The 14,277-nt window shown below is 43.1% G+C and overlaps 1 protein-coding gene across 1 annotated transcript in view; it reads right to left on the reverse strand.

Moving 5' to 3' along the window:
• LOC142660962 (receptor-type tyrosine-protein phosphatase beta-like) overlaps positions 1-14,277 on the reverse strand; it is a 76,559-nt gene that overhangs the window by 39,627 nt on the left and 22,655 nt on the right. Inside the window, exons 9-14 of the mRNA XM_075838076.1 lie at positions 9,675-9,938; positions 8,685-8,951; positions 6,990-7,265; positions 6,068-6,331; positions 1,891-2,157; positions 205-477 (exon numbers count right to left, since the gene is read on the reverse strand). Coding sequence (XP_075694191.1) covers positions 205-477; positions 1,891-2,157; positions 6,068-6,331; positions 6,990-7,265; positions 8,685-8,951; positions 9,675-9,938 — 1,611 coding nt within the window. The remainder of the gene's footprint in view (positions 1-204; positions 478-1,890; positions 2,158-6,067; positions 6,332-6,989; positions 7,266-8,684; positions 8,952-9,674; positions 9,939-14,277) is intronic.

Consider the following 14,277-nt stretch of genomic DNA (forward strand, 5'->3'; position numbering starts at 1 on the left):
GGCTGAACCCCTTCTGCATTGGTCAGAATTATCTATGACATGGAATCTCTAGATGGATTGTGCTGGGAATTCCCAGTTCTCTAAATCACCATCCAACACCAAAGAGATATGGCACTTTCCAGCGCGCTCCTGCTCCCTCATTCATTTAATGCACAGTATTGTTATAATGTATTAACGTTTTTTAAATTCCCAGATTATACAAACCTGTGCAGGTAGTATTCAACACCGGCTCTGATTCAGTGTTATCGGCAGCTCTTGTATATACCATGAATGTATACGTTTCTCCCGGTGTCAGATTCATTATTGTAGCAGATTCACTTGCCACTATAGTATTATTTATCATTGTGGCTGATGAGGTGACATTGGTCTGGACTCTGTAGCTGTAAGACGTCTTATACTCATCAGGTTTACTCCACGTCAGAGGCACAGAATTTGTAGTGGAATTACTGACCTGAAGAGACTTTACAGACATTGGTTCTGATATAAAAAAAACACAAAACATTAATTGTTAAAAGAGAGATCGCAACACACAGTAATTTATAATAGGTAACGTTTACTCAAAATGTATAACTCCTTTATCAACTGAAAGTACAGAATCCTGGTTTACAAGAGGAGCCGTTCTAACTACTATGAGATCTACCATGCTCCCACCCAGAATACAATGGAGAACTCTGAGAACATTAAAAAAATATTTATTGAGCAGTAATATGTTCTTGTTCAACATAAGTTCCCCAATTGTTACCATTACAATCTAATTCTAGGGAAAAAAAGAAAGAAAATTAAGCATTTGATCAGACTGGCCCCCAAAATGTCACTTATGTGAACAGCAACCCTCTGGAGATCACTCTCTGTTCTCGGTTAGGTCGCAGCTTTAGCCTGTGCAGGTCGTAACATTATAGTTAGGCAGCGCGGTCATGAGCCAAGCTAAATGTGCATGTTATTGGTGACGTTGGAAGTGTTTGGCACATCGATGTGTGATTTGGTAGGAGAGAGAGCTCGGACACACTAAGGATATGTTCATGACATGTTCGGTGTGTACTTTCAGTCTAAAAAACGGGAAATGTTTTCTGGCTCATATGCTGAACGTGTCCACAGACCCCTATGGGCTCCAAAAGTGCTAAAAGAGTGTTCTTTTGGCATCCGCTAGGCAGGAATACGTCGGTATATGTTATTATGGTATAAGAAAGTGGCCAATCTATTTTTGTTGCGTTTATTTTTACCAAAATGGGAAAAGTTAAGAAAATATTTTGTACACGGAACAGAGATTTCTTCTCACTTGAAGGTAAATTGAAGGTAAAACAGAGTGTATGACATTTGTGTAAATGTCCTTAAATTGTTAATGAATCATTATCATTAACAATTTAAGAACATTGACACAAATGTCAGACACTCTGCTTTACCTTCAACGAACTGCTGAATTCCACTATACTGCAGATGATAAATTATATATAAAAAAAGGTTGGATGACATTTAAATCCTGAATATATTGTGATACACTAAAAGGGTAACTAAACTTTTCAAAAGTTTTGATCGGTGGGGGTCCGAGCACTGAGATTCCCACCAATCGCAAAAACGTAGCTGCAGAAGCGCTCAAGTGAGCGCTGTGCTACCTTATTTATGCTCCACTGTCCTCGGAAAGCTGAGCAAGTAGTGTATGGATTCATAGAATTTCTATTCAGCCCGTACACCACTTGCTGGGCTTTCCGAGAAAAGTCCAGCAGAAACCAAGCGCTTCTGCAGCTTCGTTTTAGTGATCGATGGTGGTCTCAGTGCTGGGACCCCCACCAATCAAAACTTGTGACATGTCAAATGTGTTTTGAAAGTTTAGTTAACCTTTAAGAAAGATATTACTTATGCATTGTCACTTTCATACAGGACATATAAACCTACTTGTATAGACAGAGGTGCTCACAGGAGAACTCGGATACCCCCGAACTCCGACTGTGACCACAGTAATGGTGTAATTAGTCCCAGATGTCAGGCTCTGAAGGACGACATTTGTTGTGTTACTTGTCACAGTCCAAGTATCTGAAGAATTCCTATAAGTTATATTATATGACTTATTCACATCGCTCATATTTACTGGCTCCACCCAAGAGAATGTCAAGATGTTTGTACCAATTGTGTTTATGGTTAAGCTTCTTGGTTGGGTTGGATCTGTGCAGCAGAAAGATAGAAATACAAGAGTTAAACATATACAACATGATATTTATTAATGATTGATTACTGTCACATATATAAATGATGTCCCATTAGCCGGTCCATAAGCTTTCTTAGGACTTATGATCATCATAGTGGTGGCTCCCTGTTCGGGTCACCCCTCCATTAGCCAGCGCAGAAGGGCTCAGCTCGACCGTGTATTACTAGGTCGCCAATGCATTTTGCAGCTGCCGTAGCAGGTGATTATATATGGACGCCATCAAAAACAATTAGTCACCTAAGGTTTCAGCTGCCGGCTGATCGTCGTGTAAACGACCCATTTAAAGGGCTCATGAACAAGGCAAGACCCGTACAGCAGCACACGGATTCGCTACATGACTGTATTACGGACATGTAGGCTCTCTGTGTGCTACTGGATGGTGCCTCTGTCAGACGCAATATTCTCCCCTAGAACTAAAACCTAAGTAACACGGAATAGAATGGACCGTGACAATACACCCATTCTGGCTTACAGTGCTCGGCGCTCAAGATCGAGTACCTGACCAACTTGAAATGTTCTTTGCGGATAACCTTCCCTTTGATAATCACTCGGCCCTCTGGGATGCCCTGAAGGCATACCTTCGCGGATGTTTGCAGTCATCATCAATTTCCTATCATAAACGACAATCTTCCAAGATGGAACAGCTGCTGGAGAATGAATGCACCAACTTGGAGGCCGCATTCATTGCAGATCCCTCCCCAAGCTCTCAACACAACTGGCTACAGAAGGGCAGAGAATACGTAAATCTTCTCCACGAAAAGACTAAACGTCGCATCTTCTTTTCTAAGCAGAGATATTTCGAGCATGGCAATCAATCCAGTAGTCTCTTGGCACATCTCATACACTGCAACTCTGCCTCTCCTGCCATATTACGTATTAAAACTTCTGAAGGGAACATGCTTAATGATAATGTGCAAATCCTCAATTGCTTTACAGACTTCTACAAGGACCTCTATAGCCCGACATTGCAGGTGTCTCCTCAGAATATCAAGGATTATTTGTCGGAAATAAATATACCCAAAATGACGGACATGCAAAGGGAGTCTATGGATGCCCCTCTAACACTTCAGGAATTGACAGAAGCATTATCCTCAATGGCGAATGGCAAAGCATCTGGCCCGGATGGCATACCGCTTGAAGTATACGTCAAATACCAGGAGCAACTCTTGCCTCAGCTACTGGAAGTCTTGAATACGTCATTTGAAAAGGGAATGTTACCGGCTTCATTCTATGACGCTACTATAATTGTACTTCTGAAACCGGACAAGTCACCATTAGACTGCGGGTCATACATGCCTATATCCTTGCTCAACACCGACTATAAATTATTGACCAAAGTGTTCGCGAACAGGCTAAACCTGATCATAGCAGAGCTCATCCATCCTGACCAATCGGGATTCATACAGGGAAGGAGCACCTTGGACAACCTGAGGAGAGTACACGCGGTGGCACAAATAGCGGAACGGAACAGCAAGGATTGGGCTCTGGCTTCCCTAGATGCCGCTAAGGCCTTCGACTCAGTGGAGTGGCCCTATCTCTCCAGCGTTCTCACATGCTTTGGCTTTGGACCGGCCTTTGTGTCTTGGATACAACTCATATATACTCATCCGAAAGCTACTGTGGCACTGAACGGCCTGACATCGACTTAATTTGAGCTCGGCCGTGGAACAAGGCAGGGGTGCCCTCTATCGCCACTACTCTTTGCCATGGCAATGGAACCGTTGGCGATACTTCTAAGATCAGACACAGAGCTACAAGGTATCCAGCACGCGGCAAAAGAGGATCGAATTGCCTTATATGCAGATGACATCATGCTCTTCATTTCAAGGGTGCAGTCCTCCCTTCCTAGGGCAATGAGCCTAATTAACACATTTGGAGACTATTCTGGATTGCGCATAAATTGGTCAAAGTCGTCAGTAATGTTTCTTTATCAAAACGAATCTCAACTGGTGGGCTCCACGATGGAGGGGCTGGCAGTAGTGGATCACTTCAAATATCTGGGACTGCATATTGCCAGGAACGCATCGCGCTCACTTCCACTCAATGTCCATCCGCTTATGGCTATCTTTAGAGAAAAATTCAAGGTGTGGGCGGCCTTTCCCTTATCAGTCATGGGCCGTATTAATTTGATTAAAATGGTGGTACTACCAAAGAGCCTGTATGTCCTACAACATGTATGTACATGTAAGAGATGGCTGGAATTGCTCTTCCAGATATCTACCTATACTACTTGGCTGGCCAACGCAAATATTTGGGCCCCTGGACACAAGCAAACCGACCGGCCGGAACTGAAAGAGTTTTACTGGAATACTCCGCGCATGAAATACTATGGCCTATATTGTTCCATCGTGGGAACCTTGGGCCACCTCTACTGCCCATTTGTCGACTAGCCCGAGGAGTGTGGAAAGCGGCGGCGGAAATTTCAGGTACCCCCACAATACCGGAGGAGACTCCATTATGGCACAATATGGACTTGAAAGCCTTGCACACCTTCCCGGACGCAGCATACTGGACAGCTGCGGGCGTACAGGTGCTCAACGATATCTATGAAAATGACACCTTTATATCCTTTGAACAGGCGCAGGAAAGATTTCGCATTCCAAGGCAGCACTTCTTCAAATACCTACAACTGCGCCATCTCCTTTCCACACAGTTCCCGGCACATCGTCAGCCCATCTCCTCATATCCCCTCATCGGGGTGATCAGATCTCAGGGTCCTAAAGGACTGATCTCCACCATATACGCTCACCTCTTGGATAAAAAGGCTTCAGCGGCACCCCTACCAGCTATCTCTAAATGGGTCCAATTGATACCATCGCTAACTGAAGAGAAAATTGATGATTTACTGCAATCTCACTTACATGTGTCGCCGGCGGCTAATAACAAGCTCATTCAGTTATACTACATACATCAAGCCTATCTAACGCCTATTCGACTGTTTAAAATGCATTGTATAGCGGAACCTGCCTGTCCTAAATGCTCACATGCTCCTGCAGATTTTTTTGCATATGGTGTGGACGTGCCCTCATATCAAGAAATACTGGGCGGAAGTGGTTGAAGTCCTAAATCGGATACTGCCATTCCCGATCAACAGCTCGCCAGAAATATGTTTGTTTGGCATAATGGAGGAAGACCAATGGCCACATTACACCAGAATTTTTATACAGGAGACACTATTTCTAGCTCGCAAAGGTATATCAATGAGGTGGATGGATAGACGACCCCCGAAAGTTACGGTGTAGAACAACATGGTAAATTCGGCAGTGTCGTACGAACGCATCATCTACAAACACAGAAACTTACCTGACAAATTCCACAAAATTTGGGACCTGTGGTGTGCAGCACCAGATACTAATTACTCCTCCAGAGAACTGGGGCATGCAAGGAGTGCACTGGGGTGACAGTGGATGTCCCGGGCCTCTCGCATACAATCAAACACTTGTACTGTTATTATTAATGAACGCTCAGATGGTTACGTTTTACAAATATGGTGTAACTGTTCGCAAGATAATGCTGGCATTGCGTGAAATTATGGCACTTCTGTTTTTAGCACCTGCGAGTGCTTTGTTACAAAGTTATAGGACATTGTGGTCCATTCACTATTTTGAATTTGACTTTTGTTAAACTTCGAAAAAATTCTCAATAAAACGAGTTTAAAAAAAAAAAAAAAAAAAAAAAGAAGAAGAATGGACCGTGACACAATTTGTTTTCTCACAAAGTCATATTGAATCCACGAGGATAAAAACGGTGTGTGCCTCTGTGTAACATCATAGACACACAGAGGTACAGAACAGGCCCATAGTAGGAGTCCTAGACTCAAAAATATCTCGATCCCCTATATAGTGACATGACAGTAATGATACTCACACGTGGCCTCTGTCACTGGAGAAGACGTCTGGCTGCAGCTCCCACTGACTGTCTGTACAGTGACATTATATTCTCTGCCTGGTAGTAATCCTGTGAAATTCACTTGTGTAGCATTAATATATATGATGTTATTTATGGCTCCTGTTAGACTGACGATACGGACGGTATAATTATCCACTTTTCCTGCTGGCCCCGTCCATGTGGCTCCAACAACATCAACCGACTTGTAATTGTTCAGAGAGATGGAGGAAACTTGTCCGGGAACTGAGAATAAAAAATACAAAATGTTCAAATACAGCAAAGTAAATAGATTAAAGAGTTTTATACAAATGAAAAGTAATCTCTGTAGGATTTGTTGTGATGGGTGCTGGGTCACTTGTGGGCGATGCCGCGTCACCATGAAGCCCTGACCTAAAGTTGTTTGATTGTTGTCGCACAAGAATGCTCAAAAGCCTCTTCTACAGCGATTCCAAAAGACGTCGCTGTAGAAAGGGAACCTGAACCGCCCATCCGTCAAAAGACAGTGGGCGATCGTTAAGGGATTAAGCTTTCAGGACTGCACAATTTTTTTTGTTTTTTCATCTTCACATTCGAAGACATATAACATTTTTATTCTCCCGTCTACATAGATACATGTCAGAACAGAACCTCTGCAAAGTTTATGTCCCGGGACTCCAAACAATTCCCAGTAAGAAGATGCTAAATTGTTCAGTTCAGTGCCTGAACCCCTTCTGCATTGATCAGAATTATCTATGACATGGAATCTCTGGATGGATTGTGCTGGGAATTCCCAGTTCTCTAAATCACCATCCAACACCAAAGAGATATGGCACTTTCCAGCGCGCTCCTGCTCCCTCATTCATTTAATGCACAGTATTGTTATAATGTATTAACGTTTTTTAAATTCCCAGATTATACAAACCTGTGCAGGTAGTATTCAACACCGGATCTGATTCAGTGATGTTATCGGCAGCTCTTGTATATACCATGAATGTATAAGTTTCTCCTGATATCAGATTCATTATTGTAGCGGATTCACTTGCCACTATTGTATTATTGATCGTTGTGGCTGATGAGGTGACGTTGGTCTGGACTCTGTAGCTGTAAGACGTCTTATACTCATCAGGTTTACTCCACGTCACAGACACAGAATTTGTAGTGGAATTACTGACCTGAAGAGACTTTACGGACATTGGTTCTGAAATAAAAAAACACAAAACATTAATTGTTAATAGAGAGATCGCAACACACAGTCATTTATAATAGGTAACGTTTACTCAAAATGTATAACTCCTTTATCAACTGAATGTGCAGAATCCTGGTTTACAAGAGGAGCCGTTCTAACTACTATGAGATCTACCATGCTTCCACCCAGAATATAATGGAGAACTCTGAGAACATTAAAAAAATATTTATTGAGCAGTAATATGTTCTTGTTCAACATAAGTTCCCCAATTGTTACCATTACAATCTAATTCTAGGGAAAAAAAGAAAGAAAATTAAGCATTTGGTCAGAGTGGTCCTCAAAATGTCACTTATCTGAACAGCAACCCTCTGGAGATCACTCTCTGTTCTCGGTTAGGTCGCAGCTTTAGCCTGTGCAGGTCGTAACATTATAGTTAGGCAGCGCGGTCATGAGCCAAGCTAAATGTGCATGTTATTGGTGACGTTGGAGGTGTTTGGCACATCGATGTGTGACTTGTTAGGAGAGAGAGCTCGGACACACTAAGGATATGTTCATGCCAGGGTTGGTGTGTATTTTTGGTGTATGCAACCGGAAATGTTTTCTGGGTCATATGCTAAAGAAGTCCACTGAACCCTACGGGCCAGACAGGAGCAAAAAGAGTGTTCTTTTCGCATCCGCCAGGCAGGAGTACCTCAGTATACATTATTATATACCAAAAGCAGCCAATTAATCCAATTCTGTTGTTTTTCTTTAACCAAAATGGGAAAAGATGACAAGGAAATATTTTGGGCCCGGAACCGTGATCTCGTCTCACTTTTACATAAATAAAATTAAAAGCAAAACAGAGCGTCTGATATTTGTGTGAATGTCCTTCGGCCCTGTTCACATCACGTTTGCCTTCCGTACATTTGTTCTGTCAGAGAAAGAGATGAACAGAAAGACGAACGGAAAGTAGCATTTCCGTTTTCAATATCATTCATTTCAATGATATGTTTTTTCTTTCAAATTTGTTTCAGTTTGCGTCCGTTCTGCTAGGTTTCTACTTTTTTCTGACAGAACAATAGAGCAGCACACTAGGCTATTGTTTCCGTTGAAAAAACTCAAACCTAGCGGAACGGACGCAAACTGAAAGAAAAAAACATATCATTGAAATCAATGGTATTGCAAACGGAAACACTACTTTCCGTTTGTCTTTCTGTTCATCTGATAGAACAAATGAAAGGAAAGACCAAAACGGAAGGCAAACGGTATAAACAGGGACTTAAATTGTTAAGAAGAATGATTGAATTGCAGATTTCCACTATACTGCAGATGATAAATAAAGCTAATCATAAAAGGATAGAGGACATTTAAATACCAAATATATTCTGATACATTTAAGAAAGATATTTCTCATACATTGTCACTTTCATACAGGACATATACACCTACTTGTATAGACAGATCTGCTCACAGGAGAACTCGGATACCCCCGAACTCCGACTGTGACCACAGTAATGGTGTAATTAGTCCCAGATATCAGGCTCTGAAGAGTGACATTTGTTGTGTTACTTGTCACAGTCCAAGTATCTGAAGAATTCCTATAAGTTATATTATATGACTTATTCACATCGCTCATATTTACTGGCTCCACCCAAGACAATGTCAAGATGTTTGTACCAATTGTGTTTATGGTTAAGTTTCTTGGTTGGGTTGGATCTGTGCAGAAAGATAGAAACACAAGTTAAGAATTGGACATATACACAATGAGATTTAATAGGATAAAAGTGTCACAGATCTAAACAATGTCTTATTAGGACAACCCCTGTTCATATGAATCATTAGGACTCATGAACATCGTAGTGGGGGCTCCTCTGCTCGGGTTACCCCTCTATTAGCCTGCGCAGAGAGTCACTGTAAAGAGAGGATTCTGATTTGCAGGACTCAACACGACCATGTATTACTTGATTACAAATTTATTTTGTAGCTGCAGGAGAAGATGTGTGGCCACCCGCAATAACATCTGACTGACATGATCTTCAGCTACCAGACCTGTGGCGATCAGCGGATCTTCGTTTACACAACCCTCCCCATTAAGGCGTCATGGAAACAGCAAAGACTGTAAAGCAGCACACGGATTCCCTACATGTCTGTATTACGGACCCATAGGCACTCTGCTGTTGAATATTGCCTCTGAGGCTCAGTGCTGTACCATGAAACCAATGCTTCTAGTAGCAACACTTCTATGTATAATACGGCATAGGATGGACCATGACTATTTATTTTTTCACGTCGTCAAACGGAACTAATGAAAAAAAAATACCTCTGTATAAAAATCATAGACACACCGAGGTACAGTATGGGCCCATCTTGAGAGTTAATAAATGAGAAGATTCTGCTCCTGATCATATAATATAGTGACATGACAGTAATGATACTCACATGTGGCCTCCGTCACTGGAGAAGACGTCCGGCTGCAGCTCCCACTGACTGTCTGTACAGTGACATTATATTCTCTGCCTGGTAGTAATCCTGTGAAATTCACTTGTGTAGCATTAATATATATGATGTTATTTATGGCTCCTGTTAGACTGACGACACGGACGGTATAATTATCCACTTTTCCTGCTGGCCCCGTCCATGTGGCTCCAACAACATCAACCGACTTGTAATTGTTCAATGAGATGGAGGAAACTTGTCCAGGAACTGAGAATAAAATCATAAGGCAGGTTAGTTATGCAACAGTTAACTCTGTTATAATATGACCAAATAATGCAAATAAAGCAAAAAAGTGTTTATTATGAATATTATAGTAGAAAGTGGTTATAAACACAAGCACATAGAGAATTAGGCTTTGTTCACATCTGCGTCAGGGCTCCGTTCCGACGTTCCGTCGGAGCTTTCCGTCGGAACGGAGCACTGACTGACAAACGGAAACCGAAGGAATCCCTGGTCGTTTAGCAAAATATATAAAGATATTACATTTATCACATTTATCACTCTGGTGGTGTTGAATTTCCCCTCTCTATTTGGGACAAATCCAGTTTGTTATGGGTTAATAAGTTTGGGGAGTATTAAATGTATACGGTGCGTCAGAAGTTTTGCCCACCACTTTACATCTGTGCTCAGTAGGGAGATAGGCCTATAACTCCCACACGCCATAGGGTCTTTTCCCCCCTCTTTCGGGATAACCGTAACATATGCTTCCAGCTTTGGTTTGGGTAAGCTACCCCCGTCATGAGCGAGTTGCAAAGTTTCACAAAGTACGGAAGCAAAGTCGTGGCGAAGGTCTTGTAGTAAAATATAGGAAACCCATCAGGGCCAGGACTCTTACCATTGGGTATGGAGAACAACACCTCCCTAACCTCCTGCTCAGTGAATGGGGATGTCAGGGCCGTTAAATCATCATCTAATTTGAGTAAGGAGATGGAATTCAGGAAAGATTCAATGGAAACAGGGCGCTCCTCCGGGGCTGGAGAGGAAATATTGGACTGTATATTGTAGAGGGAGGAGTAAAATCTATGGAATTCTTTTGCAATTTCTTCTGTGGAGAAGACTAATTCCCCTGTATCCTTTTGGTAATAAAAGATTTTTCTTTTTGATTCTTGATAAGGCTCGACTTAATTTTGGACCCCTTATCCCCATGGGCATAATATTTAAATCTACAACGCTGGAGGGCCTTTGCAGCCTTGACATTTAAGAGATCCCCGAGATAATTTCTCAGTTTCGTAAGTTCATTTTGGGAATTCTGTAAAGTGAAGTAGATTGTTTTCTAAGTGTTTCTAGGGCAGAGATCTTGTTCAGAAGGGAGTTCATCTGGGCATCCCTAGCTGTTTTGACTCTTGAGCCCAAAGCAATGAACTCGCCCCTAATGCAAGCCTTATGGGCCTCCCATATGATCGGTAAAGGGTCTCCGGAATGTCATTGAAGCGAAAATACTCCAGAAGTTTGCACTCAATCATTGAGTTATGGTCCGGGGAACCAAGAAATGTCTCATTTAGCGACCAGGACAGCATTTTTCTTGGGAGGGATTAAATTGAAAGGAACAGTAAAATTAGAGCATGATCCAAAATCAGGATGGAGCCTATTTCTGAAGCAGTGACTTCACTGAGGTGTCTATTAGAGACATAGACGCGATCCAATCTATGATATGTCCAGTGTACTGAGGAATAGCATGTGTAGTCTCGGGATGAGCAACTCGCCATACGTCAACAAGAAAGAGGTCAGCCAGAGCCCTCTTAATTGTCCTGTTCGTCCTATGGGACAGAGCAAGAGATGCAGAGGTAGTACCAAGATTATGTTCCAATACGCAATTGAAATCCCCCCCCCAACACTAAAATCCCCTCCAGTCTGTAATTTATACAGGGTGCTGGCTAACTATCTGTCCTGGTGTCTATTAGGTGCATCTATGTTTGCTAGTGTAATTAATGTGTTGCCAATTTTCCCTTTGACAAATACAAATCTGCCTGCAGGGTCTATTTGTTGGGCTAGGAGAGTAAACGGGACAGACCTACCAATGGCAATGCTAGTGCTTCTCAAGGCAGAACAATGCGTGCTATGAAACCACAGAGAATGGAGTATGCGATAGGGAGGGAACGTGTGAGTGACGGAAATCGGTCTCCTGCAGAAATATTATGTCCGACATGGCTTTCCTGGCATTTAGCTGCGTTTGAGGAGTGTTGAGACCCCTCACATTTAGCGAGACAATATTAACCTCAGCCATAATTATACATGTACAATGGGTACAGATGAGGTAGAGATGAGGTACACACGAGTTGTCACCAAAACAATAAACTCAAAACAAATTACATGAGAAAAAGAAACAGTGCATAAATTACAGTATAGATCCCATTTAAATCTTACCAGATTGCATGGGAATGGTTAAAACCAATAATCCGGAAGGGAAATATACCCGGCCCAGAAATCAACAATAAAATAAACGTATACATGAGATAAATGGAATACATCTGAAATATACTTGGAGGAACCGCACTTTCTGGTAGGTGCAAAATAATTGGTGGTACCAATATAGTATAACACAACGAAGGATACATATCGTTACAGACAAAGACCTCCAATGACTAATAATAAAACTTCCATATCTGGAAAGCAAAAGCACATCGTAAGTTGGTTTATGTCTTGGAACGCTGCCCAGAGAGAGCCAGGCCCACATCCAAAGAGTTCAGGTGAGAGCTCGCCTTGGAGATTTGGACTTGACATGGGTAGACCAGTCATCTGGGGGCAGTAGATCCGGAAATGGAGTATGAAGGTGAACCGGTAACCACGATGGTATATCTATTGGAGTCAGAACACAGCCCAAGATTTGTGCAAATCTTCAGGTTGTCTAACCACTCAAGGTATTCCATTATGCACAACATAAAGTCCAAAGGGATACAACCATCTGTAAGGAATTTTTCGGTCTCTTAGAGGGTCTGTGAGAGGCTTCAGAACTCTCCTTTTGGCCAATGTACTGGCCGCCACATCTTGGAAGAACAGAACTTTGCATAATATTTCATAATTTTCATAATAAATATCCTGTGATTCTCTGGCTTTTTGCAAGAGCGCCGCTATGTCAAAGCAGCTTAGCAAACCTCATACCACATCTCTCGGCGGCTCTGCAGGAGCGGGTTATGGTCTCCGCGCTCTATGTATGCGTTCAATGACAACTTGAGAGGCACGTTCAGGTCCTAGAAAATCGGAGAATATCGATAGAGCTGCTGATCGTAGTGCATCTGGTGCAACCGTTTCCGGTATAACTCTGATCCGAATGTTCTTTCTCCTATTACGGATTGGATTGCATTGTTTAAGTGATCCTGTTGAGTGAGAACATTGTTTTGTGTAGCTGCGCTGTGAGATAGTAATACAATTTGGACGTTCTCAAGAGCCAATGTGTTTGAGTTCAGCTTTGATATCGGAAAGTTCTTTCAGGACTGGCGATAAAGCTTGTGATAAACATTTCTTGAGAAAGGCTTTAGAAATATGGCATGCATCAGTTTCGTCAATTGAAGCGACCTGTGCAGTGCTGCCCTCTCTATCCGAGTCACCATCTTGTGACATTTCAGTATCTTCATCATGAATATGGCTGTGATACACCCGCTGCTACAGACCATCGGTGACTTCCGTGACCGCAGATGAAGGGGAGAAGCTCGCCAAGGAGTCGCAGGTCAAGCTTCAAACCCCAGCGGTAATTACAACAACGCGGCCCTTGCTGCCGACGATCCGCTCCGCCAAAAATTTAGGCCACAGTCTGACACGAGGCGTAGGCCTCACTTGCCAATCGCCAGAGAAGTGCAGGAAATAGCGTCGGGCCGGCACCATCGCAATGCCAAGGCAGCAGGTCATAAGATTAGGCGAGATGGTGCGTTTCCCTCTATGGGAAGCAGCCAGATGGAGAATGATTAGGTGGGTGTAACGTCCGTGGTCGCGGAACACGAACTCCTTCCATCCGGTCGATGCCCTTCTCTCCAGAGATGTCTGCACATGCGGCCGTCCTGTAACACAGTGACCACCATGGTGCGCTCCCGAGCTCAGTCCAGCCTTAAGGAGCCAGAGCACAAACAGGTGTGAGATTGAGCTGATTGCTCCCAGAGCAACCTGGACTATAAGAAGGGCTCTGCCCTTTCCTGTATTGCCTGAGCTTTGTTGTCGCTACCCTAGTCTGTCTATGCAAATTTTTCCTAAGTGTTTTCTAGTTCCCAGTGTCTCCCGTTCCTCCTACCTGTATCCAGTGCTATCCTGGTCAAGTCCGTATTGAGTTGGAGTTATGCTGCACTGAGTACCACGCCACTCCTAATTCACCACTCCTGGTGTCTGCCTGCTGCCCAAGTCCCAGACGAGCCTGTCTTGCTACTGTCTGAGCTACCTCAGGTACACCTATACGAGCTGTAGACTGTGGCCTGTGTCCTGTTGGCCAGCTGCCATACCGTCAAGGCGGTATGGTCCAGTGGGTCCACGTACCCAACGTGACAGTGGGTATACACAGAGCTCTTCAGAGAGGTGTCCGGTCACTGCAGCGTACCCCCCCCCCTCTCCCGTGTTTTGGACC

This window comes from Rhinoderma darwinii, chromosome 9, assembly GCF_050947455.1.
Source record: "Rhinoderma darwinii isolate aRhiDar2 chromosome 9, aRhiDar2.hap1, whole genome shotgun sequence".
Lineage (NCBI taxonomy): Eukaryota > Metazoa > Chordata > Amphibia > Anura > Rhinodermatidae > Rhinoderma > Rhinoderma darwinii.